Source organism: Halyomorpha halys, unplaced genomic scaffold (genome assembly GCF_000696795.3).
Source record: "Halyomorpha halys isolate HHAL.00 unplaced genomic scaffold, Hhal_1.1 Scaffold215.1, whole genome shotgun sequence".
NCBI lineage: Eukaryota > Metazoa > Arthropoda > Insecta > Hemiptera > Pentatomidae > Halyomorpha > Halyomorpha halys.
In genome coordinates, this window is record NW_027107820.1 from 1,066,500 (window position 1) to 1,079,202 (window position 12,703).

A 12,703-nucleotide genomic window follows, 5' to 3' on the forward strand; every position below is an offset into this window, starting at 1 on the left:
TATATATCTTAAAAAACATAGTGTCGTTGTTCTATCCAGACTATATGTATAAAAGGCCGAAATGAAATGTATTTGAAAATTCTGAATTCAATAAATAGGGTATTTTCGTAATTTTTATTGGACTAACCAGATATCAATCCTTCCATAATACATTTTCTAACCATCCAAACCCACCATTTTCTAACCTTGCTTCCTCTTCCATTCCTGACGATTTATCGAGAAAGATGGCGTCGAGACCTACTAACGTAGAAATATTATTAGAGTGCTACCAATGGGTAGTACCAAGGGGTAGTTTCTCTGCACGTCTGCATCGTATCAATATGATCTTACATCAAATTTACTAGATGTATTTTTATGTAAATACAGTTGTAAATATCATTAAATAAATAAAAAAAAATCGTAATTTATATTGGGTATTTTTTAATGAAACAGTCATTGGTACTAATTAGTTAAACCATTTGAAACACTATCACGAAAGGTGCAGGTTCCCAGAACATATTGCTGGTTTTTCATTTAAAATTAATTATCCGGATCAGATATTACATTATATAATTATCTGAAAATTATTGGATATGGACCTTATATCATAAAACCGACGAGATTTTTTAAATTATGTTTTATATATTTGGTTTTGCTGATTAACAAACATTGATTCTAAAAATAAAAATGATAAAAGTATACAGGGAATGAAACCTTGTACGTCTCGACCCAGTTTTCTGACGTTACATTATTTACAAAAATAAATTATTACTGCGAATCAATATATTGCCGCTCTAAGGATGAAAGTATTTTAAAATTATAATCATCATGATATTGGATAAGGTACAAAAGAGTCCTATAATAGTTTTGAGGAAAAAAGAAAAGAAAATTTTACCGAAAAAGTACTGAAATGAGTATTTGCTCAATTAAATTTTAAATTGATATAACATATTTAATTCTTTAAATTTAATTAAAGAATTAAATATATTGAAGTGAATTCTAAATAATAAGGTTTGTAGAGATACAAACATATAGTTGTTATATTACAATATTTTGCTATAAAATTGTTTTAGTAGTAAATAGGGTGTATTTATAATTTTAAAAAATAGATTTTTTTTTAAAACATTATAAGTTATACTCATTGAACCACTATGAATTATATATTACCATTATGAATGATTTCACTTAGTGGACCATGCATCGAAATTGATTGTAACCAGCTCTTTCCCTGATAAGTTAATGGCTCTCTCAGCCACATGAGATGTCAATAATCCATTTCGAATGGTCTCAAAGGCATGATCCCAATTTCTGCCCACCAATTCACTGAGATGCGAATTTATGTAAGTAAAAGAACAAAGAAGAACATTAGATTCTAATTAAATTCCCAAGTCCCTATTAACGCTGCGAGCAGTAAATTATGTTCAACTAACAGCCTAACTGACGCATTTAGGAGTAGAAAATGGAGAAGAGCCGGGCATCTGTTTCGGGAGTTGGACACTAGATTAGCGAACTTTTAAATGTGACTTCTGAAATTCCTCCGAGAAATCCGCCCGCTAAGGAAAACAAGAAGGGAGAGTAATTTTAGATCGATAGTCCCCTCCTCCCCCTGCTCACCATTGTGCACACTTGGAAGGATCAGGTATCCTACTATACGAACTAAATTAGTAATGAGTTGTTTTTTATTTCCTCTACTATTGGCAGAGGCGGTACTTAGCGCTTTTGTACGACTTAGCAAACGTAACTCTAACCACTTGGACAATTTTCACTTAACTACCTATACAAGGACGAAGCAATTATAGCATCAATAACCGGTTACCGCTTCGTTGAATGTCATTAGAAATGCTCAAAGAAAATAGAAACACTTGGCGATTCAGTGTCATAGACAACGTAAAATGAAGCTGAGATTATTTCAGTTGTAAAAACGATGTGCCGTGACTTCCACGACCACACCTTTTTTTCTCTTTCATTAACCTGAAATCTTGTACCTGAATTCTTAAAAATAGTAAATAAAAAGTTAAATTTTTAATGACATGCAAATTTAAGGATTCAAAATAAAGTTTTCAAAGAAATTTATTCGGAAAAAATAAATTGTAATTAGCATTTAATTAATATATTTTCTCATTACACACTTCTTGAAAAAAAATCAACATTTTATTCATCACATTGGACAAATAATTACTGAAGAGAAAAAAAAATTAAAAATAGGTCAGTGCATTATCCACACCGTTTTATAGAGTGTATCTAAAAAAAAAAATTTAAAATCGAATTATTTTGATTTTTAATTTCACCTTTCTTTATTTTTCACCAACGTTTCGGCCCTCAGACCTTCATCAAGAAAATTTAATTAAATTATGTTTTGCATAAAACTAATTGCTCATTTTCAAACAAGATATTAGTACATTTACATACGGAGAGTTCATTTTTTTTTTTAGTTCTTATGAAAATTAAATTTACAAATTGTTAAAAATTAATCTTTTCATTTACTGCTTTTAAGAATTTAGATATAAGGTTTCTGCTCACGATAAAAAAGAAGAAGAAATATTAAGATCAAACAAATTTACCACTTTAAGTGTTTATTGAGACATTTCTTAGAAAATTAAAAAAAAAAAAATGATAGGAAAAAGAAATTGAATGTTTCGTTTACTTATTTCGGCGTTCTGGTAAATATATTTTGTTTTTTTAGGATGAAGAGATAGTCAGGGGTGCGGTCAGTAATGATACGTATTATAAATTAATCAAAATTTATTTTTACACAGTTTTAATATTTATTTATTTTTTTAATTTTTACTTTTTTCTAGCTTAAGGTTAAATCTTAAAAATGCATAAAGCAAAATACATTTGCGCATGTGTGTATATGCAAATAGTGCAGAGAATTCGATACAGTTTATATGAAACCATCTAAGTACAAAGCCACAGAATCTATATCTTCCACAAAACCGGATTAATCAATTTTATGCCAGTTTGACTACATGCTGACATAATTTGACTATATAGATACGAACCCAAATTTGTCCTGTGATATGAAGTATGTGTGGGAACATTCTCGATTCTGAGATTAAAATTATTACTTTTATTTCCTGTATGGGTGAAACGCTTCAGTACCTTCAAGTAAGTAATGAAATTGATTGAAACATCTAGCGAGATTTTTCAAAAACTATTTTCGATTTTTCATGATTTCTTTTCAGATGCGGTGCAATAAGTGCTAAAAAATCTTTGGACTTTTAAAGATAATTACTTTAAAACAGTACATACAAAGTAATTACAATTGCATGAAATGCTGCAAGTGACCTAATTTATAGATTTTTTAAAATCAAACATATCAGTATAGCAGTTAAAGATTGCTACGTTGTGCGTTCATAATGTGTAGATAGATAAAAATGATATATTTTTATATATGACGTGTTTACAATAGTAATATGTTTTATTTCTATATTGTTCAAATTTTGATTTAATTTATAATAATGATATATTTTCATAAGTTTGTATGGAGTAAAAATAATAAATTTTTTCTCAGCAATAATTTGAAATTCTATATTATTCAATATTTTAGAAGTTTATTCACGATATCGTACTAATTCTGGAAAATCGTACTTCTTCGAAATATTATTTAATTTAATTCTGTATAATTATGATTTAAAAATTAATTTTAGTAGTATAACATTATTTTTAAGACCACTGCAGCTCAATTTATTTATTTGATGACGTTTTTTAGAGAGGTTAGGTCAAGTAATTGAATGATATAGCTAAGAAAACTAAAAAAAATAAATAATTAAACAAAAAAGTGGCGATTTTAGAATGGTAGAATTATTGATGAATAATACTTTAAACGAGAAAAATATAACCGTGTACATCCAAGATGAATCTCAAGCTTTTTATTCAAGATTATGTATTTTTCTAAAAAAGATACAGATAAATACAGTGGTAAATATGGAATTTATTCAAATTAAATTGAACAATTTATAATTAGAATATTTAAATTCTATGTTGATTTCAGTTGTGTTAAGAGACCGATTCTAACCGGTGTAATAAAAAAAAATTTAGTTCTATGGATTTTCTAGTCTTTATGAAATAAAGGAATGGAAGTTTCGTGAAATAAGTTCTTCTTTGGTAATATGACTGTTTTGTTCCTAATTTTTATTATTTATTTTAAAGGTGAATTGAAAATTTACTGTTCGAATACTTCATTCTCTATAGTCTTGTCTACCTATGAGATTAAAAATTGCAGGTTCAAAATAATATTTATCTTCAGTAAATAACTACTAAAAAATTTTTAAATGTACTTTCTAGTTAATGTGGTTAGGGGACAATAGAGTAGTAAAATAAATATCTCATTATTAGGATAAAATTGAATTTTTTGTTAGTAATTTTTATTTTTTAATACGAATCGCATTAGTACGATTATTAGTACACACGCACAAAACCAGAATAAAAGTTTAGAATTAGAATTTCACTTTTCATATTTTTTTCCAAATTTGATTTGATTCCCCTAGACAAATTATGTATTAGTTGAATGCGGGTAGGCCATCCTCTTAAAATGTTCCCTAGAATAATACCTCGGGCAAAGAGAAATTTATAAAAGGCTTCCGAAATTTCATGGTGGTGATTTCTATTTTTTTTCTCCGGAGTTCCGACTAGATAAATTTTATTATTTTTTCCCCACCACTTCTTAATAAGATTTTCCTACACTGGAAAAGAGGCTGAAAGAGTTAATGAAGCAAAAACAATTCGTTATAAATGGTGTGAAGTTACGTGTAGGACTTACACGGGGCAAGCGGCTGCTGAAAGACATGTCATGACGGTGGGCTGCTCCGCGCGGAACTAGCCAAAGAGAGGCTACACCAACGCTATCTAGTCGAGGATCGGTGAACTAGTGCGGCTTCAGGGTTCGCTGTACCCGATCAATTTGCATAGAGATTTTTCTTTTTTATTGATGCAATATTTTTTCTTCTTATTTAACCTGATTTGGCTAAAGCGATCATTGAATTACTAACACGTTATATATTTTTATTATTATTTAATTATTATGCATAGGTACAAACTTTCAACAACTGTAGAAACATCGCTTATCCGTTCTAGTCCGAATTCAGACATTCCTTTTATTTGGAAGAGGTGGTTAATCCGTACTATATAAAAAAATAAGACATCAATTTTAATTTAACTAATATGTTAGTAACAAATTAAAATATAACACAAAATCTGCTACATAAGCTATATGTATATGAATATTCAATGAAATAAAATTAATCAGACCAATCCAAAGTAAAAAAAAAATAAAAATAAAAAAATCTTTAGATACCTCCATAATTTAATTTGAATTTTAAAACGATACTTTACAGAAGTTACTTAATTATAAGTCAGTTGTCTTCTTTACTTTTACCGTAAATAGTGTTTTTATAGCATTTCTTTTACTTATGAATTTTATTTTTAAATGCAATTAAGCTGGGTTTTACAGTATACAACGCGCGGCAATTTCCTTTTCTAGTCATGAAGAATGGAACGAGGAAAAGTTTTCTGGTAGCTCAAGCAATGGTCACATACTTCTTAGCAAAGCATAAGTACTTAAATTGATTACATATAACTTTCTAGTTCCTATATGGCCTTATATATTTCCTTTGGATCTTCCCGACCATCCAAAGAAGAGTTTTGTGAAATAAATAGTAACAAAATGTTAGATTAATGTCTGACGAGATGCCTTAAAATACCTATAATAATAATTATTACACTTTGATTAAAATAAAATGTTGTTTTAATATGAATATAGGTATCTGTGACATTGTAGAGGGATGATCGCTCCGAGTATTTATGCAAGGTCTAGTTTTGTTTCTTCCATCAGAGGTAATTTGAACCTCCAGCAAAAAATGCTGATATTAAAACTATTATATTTTCAATAAATTCAATCAAACCCCTACAGCAAGATTTCGACATTTTTACACTTATTAACAGAAGTGAATAACTGAACCTTATTTTATAAGCATAATCTAAAAACCACAAACGAATAATAAGAACTAGAGAGAGCACATCTCAATTCAACAGCCTAATACAAACCGACTAAACAGGAGAAATTAATTACTCCAAAAGTGTTAATTATATACTGATCTGAGCATTGGATTTCTTCATTGATGACCTAATATAATATTTTCTTCGGTTATTAAAGTTGTTTGATTGTTCTTATTATTTCGCGAAACCAACTTGATTATTGGAAGATCATAGCATCATAGCATTTAATCATGGCATCAATCGAAATTGAATAGACCCAACAAAATGGTACTTAGAACCCCACTTCTCATAATGGTTTACTACCTTATTGCCCAGCTTGATTACGTTTGAATCAATCGAACTCAGGACCTCACATTTTTGAGTGGACATTTTCCTGAAAATTGTCATGAATAAAGTTTTGAGGAGCTCACCATAGATGCGAAATTAGCTTCTCAAACAGACATAAAGTTAAAAATTATTCTCGATTTCTCCCCTGATCTACTTTTAAGTAAACTGAGATCTTGTGAGAGTTCGTAAGGAGCGAAGAGTTCTATCACTCCTACTGGTCACAAAATCGTTCAACGGTTTGAAAAATATCTAGTAGGATCAACCATAAATTCTTTTCGGAAAAGGTTTGCTAAAAAATACATAATTAATTCAATGAAATAATATAATATATTTAAAGTTACAAATATTACATTTTGTTTTTCTTGGTAAAAATAATTCGTACCTTATTACCCCAAACCAACTTTTTGGCTTGTTATCGTAACAGTTATTGTCATAAAACAGATAAGTTTATCAATTTTACAACATGTGAATAATAATCTTATTTCCATTATCAATTAAATTGCTACGCAATATGCAAATTTGATTGACCTCAATAAGCGATTATATGATTAGAGAATAATTTTAGCATGTAGTAAAATATTTTTGTAAAGTGGTAACAGCAATATTTATTTAAGTCTCAAAGATGAATAAAACAAATGTTAATGGCTAAAATGGAACAGAAATTCACTGTTATAAATTAAACTAACATTAACTAATTATACTAATTTATGTAGTATGAAAAAATCAATAATTATTTAATGATATGCATTATATATTTTTTTCCACTTCCCTATAAAAAGCAGGAAGTGAAAGCATTATCGGGAACCACCCAGTTCTTATTATGAAGCATCAATCGAAATTGAGTTGACCCAAGGAAACGGTACTTAAAAACCCACTTCTCATAATGGTCGGGCTAATGATGGTCATAAAAACAAGCGTGGAACATACCTACAGCATATAAAGGAGTTATGGCTGGGAAACAAAACCTATTGGTTCAATGCTGAAGATGCAGGTACTAAAAAGCTTAATAAGAAAACCCTTTAATTGCAGGATTATCAGATGATAGTTTTGTTGTCATTTCAATAAACGCAAAATTAGTGATTTATAATTTTAATGTATTATCATTTATATGAATGATTAAAAATAAAGAAAAAACAAATAGCTATTACAGTTTAAGAAGTTTATATTGTTCTATTAACTGGTTGATGAAATGATAAATACATGAGATGCCTGTTATTCCTTTAAGTTACTTTTAGATATTAATAAACGAATTAATTAAATATTTCATGTATTGAAAAGTAACTAACAACGGTAAAAATGTGAATGTATGACGCTTACAAATGTAAGCGCTAACAAAAATATATAACAGCAAATTAAAAAAAGACGAGCTGCATAATTTCGTGACTGAAGTCAAAATTTTTTACAGTATTTATTTGAAAAATAAATTAAACCGATTTATTTTATTTTTTTATAATTGTTTAATGGCGAGAATTCCCTATCTCGATAAAAATTTAAAACTCCATAAGGTTATAAAAAGAAATCAATCCACAAAAACTCTCAAAACCAATATAGAGGGGTTACGGTGAAGCGCAAAATCATAAAACCCGGAAAAAATGACCACGATGAGAAAAAAAATATATATCAGACATCCTCGAAGCCTCTAAAACCATGTTTCATGGGTTATGAAAAGGACATAAAATCCCTCTAACTCTAATCCTCTGAGGCCTTCGATTTAGTAAAAAAGTCTATTCTCAGAAAATACGACAGCAAAACATTAAAATAATATCAATTAGATCAATCGGTTACAACACAAAACCTGTAAGCTTGTAAGTGAAAAATAAATGATTTATTTCCAAAATATAATCGCATTAAGAGTAAGAGTTAATAATATTCGGTCGACTTTTAGTAAATTAAAACTTACTTAAATTTTTTTTTCCTTTCTTTTTTTTTTTTTTAATATCGTTATTGAAATTTACAACTATACATAATAATACATATTGATCTTAGTTATAATGGAGTGGTACAGGCCTGTAGAGCAACTACCCATTGGTAGCACCCAATTGATGTTTTTACATTAGTAGGTAGGAGGATTGGAAGAGGAAGCATGGTTAGAAACTAGTGTGTTTGGGTGGTTAGGAAGTTTATAATGGAAGGAATGATATGAGGTTTGCGCTTTACTATCAATTCACATTATGGTCCTTTCAAAGAAAAAAACTCTTTTTCTGCGTTCTAGAAAAATACATAAGTGCCTAATGCAGACAAGAATGTTTCAGGTTATGTGGTCATTTAATAATATATATTGATATTGTTTAATTTAGTATTAAAGTAATTATTAAATAGTATACATTGATTTGGAGTATACAATTACTTTTTAAATTTTTAATTAAACTTTTACCTTAATGTTCCCTATGTAAACCAGATATCACTCCTTCCATAATAAACTCCCTAACCACTCAAACCCCCTAGTTTCTAACCTTGCATCCTTTTCCATTCCTGACAATCCTCCGAGGCGCCCGAAAAAAAGATGGCCACGAGACCTGCTAATGTAAAATTTCCATTAGAGTGCTGTCAATGGATAGTTTCTCTACACGCCTGTAAGACTCCAATTTAAACGGGATCAGATTTACTAAATGTATTATAATATACAGTTGTAAATAGCAATAAATAAATATATAAAAAAAATTAAACTTTAAAACAAAATTAATCATTGACCATTTGATTTGAAGTTGAAAGAAGAAATGAGTGATAAACAAAGACCAGTGATTGAAGAGAACATCAGAGAGGCAACAACGGAAAATATATATTAAGTTGAAAAATAAATCATATGAGATATTGAATGACAGATTGTTGGCGAAGAAGATGAAGAAAACACATTCCTATCAAAGAGTTTTATCCTTGAAACTGTAGAAAAAGCTCTTAACGGAGGCTAAAAGGTATGAAGAAATAAAAATGATGATTTCGGCATTATTTATTTATTTAATAGTGTAAATTTCGCTTATTACCTTAAATTCGTCAGAAAGTACAAAAAAATCAGGAAAAAATATATAACAGAATTTAAAAACTAAAATAAATAACCTGTCTTTAGTGAATCCATATATTAGTTAAATCCAGGATAGAGAATTCAACTATCAGCATGAAGAAAGAAATTATGAATTCCAGAGAAAAATATAGTCCACAAGCCTGGCAGATACAGGAAGGCCATTTTTAGTGCACTGTTTCTAACTATTTAAGAAAGACATTTCACGAAAGGAACACGTACGAACGAAGAGAGTTTTACTGCCATCTGAGGCTATCACAGCTAGGGATCAAACTAAAAGTCCTTGACTTCTTTGACTTTCGCGCCAAACATGTTTAACATATTCATTCAGCATAGACTCTTTGAAATCGAAAGAGAACTTAGGTATATGTTTTACTTAGATGTCTGTAGAAGTTCAAGTGATAAATTGAGTAATTTCATGCAATTATTGACTTTTCTTGTATTTACTTACTTTAAATTGCAAATAATACAATTAAATCTTGATAAAAAACAACCATCTAATATATTTCTATTTAAGGTACTGGAATATTGATTAAATAATAATACAATAAACAATTTTTATTATTTTCGAGATCTCACCCCTTCCTATGTAATTAACCTGAAATTGTATGTACAACTAAACATAGCTGCTAAGCCCTTTAACGTATTAAACCTAACTATTTAAATCTATTCTCCATATTTCATAAATTCGGTGTTAGTGTGCAATATAACGTATCTTGAGTATAAATCATTATTAATTGGTTAGTTTAGCTTCTTCTTCTTCAGCATTCTACCTATCAGCTATTATCTTCAACATGGGAATTCCTTTTCAATATTTAACACGTCATCTAGAGCGGTAAACCAGGAAAACAGCGATATTATTTACCAATCTACTCGTTAAGCATCTTGTCTTTCAAAATATTTCTACATATTATGAACTATAAATTCGGCAAAGTATAACAGAAAAAGAAACTACTTACAAACATTAAAAAAAAAAAAAAAAAATGTTTATATTAATTTAATTGAAAGAATTCTGAAATTCCTATTTCTAAACAGTCGGAAACCATCAATTTCAACTGTGTGAGCTCATTAATATTATATAGGACTTTATTAGACGAAATAACTTTAACTCTTCTAGTCGTTTTATAGATGTCCCATTCTTCAATAATGGCTTATTGTCAATAATGAACTGCACCTCTTGAAAATTATTGAAATCAATATCCCCAATTCGTCTATCGAGTCTCTCGAGGTAATCTCACATGTGCTCAAGTCACGTGAGCACCAGTTCAGGATACAGAACAGCCATTTTATACGAGAAATTATTATTATTATTAATATCAATTACTATTATTAATAAAAAAAATAATTTACCTCTGCGGTTCGATGTGTGCGAGCATTATCACGGTTTTCGTGAGGCAGGGCAAACCATCCCTGAAAACCTGCAGTACTGAAACATTTTTTCCTCCCGAAATTCACCACGTGTTCACCTAGGCGTAACACTTCCGTCATTCGGAAGTATTCCTCTGCTAAACTATCCTTCCATTTTTCAATCTTACAATTTCATGATTTCGGGCCTCTCTTGTAGACTGATGCATGCGCCTCAAATACGGACATTTCTTTCGCGTCGAGGCCTTAGTTCAGGTGTTTAAATACTTCAGTACCGTTCATAAAGCCCGTTTCCGAAAAATACTAACAACAGTAAAGTGATTCTGGCTTATATTTGCAACAGACACAAGGTCGTTGTTGGCGAGTGAGTAAGAGGCACCTTAGCAACCTCGCAACTGCAGCAGCGCTGGTTCGATTCCTTCCTTGGTGGATTGAATTTTATTTTCGTGGCGTCATCGGAATGAGACCTACACCTTCACATTCTGGATAGTATATGGTGGTAACATACAGGATACAAGTTCCCGTATGGAGGTTCAGGAAGAGGATAAACAAAACAATAAAAAAAAAAAAACTTTTATCCTCATTTCTTACGCTGTCCTAATTATACCATCGCTCTTGATTGCTATTTAACATTCGGTCGGTTACTCTCCATCAAATACGAAAAGACAAAAGTTTAAACTTTCTGTAATATAAGAAACCTTAGGAGAAGAGTCTGTTGATTGCTTAAATGAATGTGACATTCTTTATCAGCTTGTTTTCAGTACCAATGGTCGTTGACACCTCCATCTAAGATTCCCAGTAGTTTCAAGCCCACAAATAAAGAATAGATTAAAAATTATGAGGATTAAGAAAACTTATTAGAATAGATTAAATTATAAGAATATATTAAAATTTAAAGTATAAGAATAGATTAAAAATTTTTATTACAATATACTTATTTTTTCAAATGCATTTTTTGCAAATTAGCCTCTAAAGGTAGTAATATTTATTGCTTCATTGCTTATACTATTGCATACATTTAATTATTTATTGCATTAATATATATAAAATTAATTATTGCATAAATTTATTTATTTAAAAAACTCAATAATTCTAATTGAATTGAACCTAATCATGTAATTCTGTAAGAAAATCAAGAAAAATAGTGTAGAAACTTAAAAATCAACTACCGCTAAGAAGGAAAAACCTCATTTCATTAATGAGATAATTAGTTTAAAAATGAATCATTTAATTTTATTCAAGTCGACAAACCTAAATCGTTTGATTATTATTATAAATTTCAGAAAGTTGAGTATATCCGAATTTATTATACAAAATCAAGGTTATATCCATGTTGGCTAAGAACATCGTAATTATTATTTAATGAAAAAAGACAGTTTTGTCTGTTGAGAAATGATTCTAAGTAAACTATTGGAGTCACTACTCCACCACCCTATAAATTTTCTATAGGGACCCAAGACTCTGGATAAATAAAATTTATTTTTCATTCACTTCTTGGTGCCTTACTGCTTGGAAGGGCATCGACCCATTTCCTCCAACTTAGCCTTATGTTTTCCCTAAGGAAGTTTTTTATTGTTTTCTAGCTTGCCTTCCTATAATAGAGATTCGGCAACAATAATATTTATTTTTTGAAGTAAAGCTTTCTTCCGACGTTGTAAAACTCTAGAAAAAAGAAATTATACGGGAGTAAATTGATTTCGTGACGCGAGGGAACGCTTTAGATGAAACGGGGGTGGTAACGTTTGACGAGTTGAATACTGTAAGTGAGGGAATTGTTCAGTACTACATTATTTTAAATGAGCTATGACCCAAAATTTTTTCTAATGCTACACTGATTTAAAGAAACGAAAAGTAGGAAAGATGTACTTTTTTAACCCAAAAACCACATATTTTTTTTTTTTTTTTTTTTTAATAATTTATTTATTGATATTTACAACTGTATACACATATATACAACAAGTAAATTTGCTGTAGGTGACATAGTGACATGATAAAAACATGTGGAGAATCTACCCATTG

The 12,703-nt window shown here is 29.5% G+C and overlaps 1 protein-coding gene across 5 annotated transcripts in view; it reads right to left on the reverse strand.

The window, feature by feature from the left end:
* Positions 1-12,703, reverse strand: part of by (blistery) — a 759,376-nt gene that overhangs the window by 293,026 nt on the left and 453,647 nt on the right. Inside the window, exon 1 of one of the 5 annotated variants that reach the window (XM_067046160.1) lies at positions 4,742-4,843. The exons of 3 other annotated variants lie outside the window; for them this stretch is intronic. In XM_067046160.1, coding sequence (XP_066902261.1) covers positions 4,742-4,768 — 27 coding nt within the window. In that variant the 5' untranslated portion in view covers positions 4,769-4,843. Of the gene's footprint in view, positions 1-4,741; positions 4,844-12,703 lie in introns of those variants that run through there. One more of the 5 variants, XM_067046161.1, reaches the window with a different exon arrangement.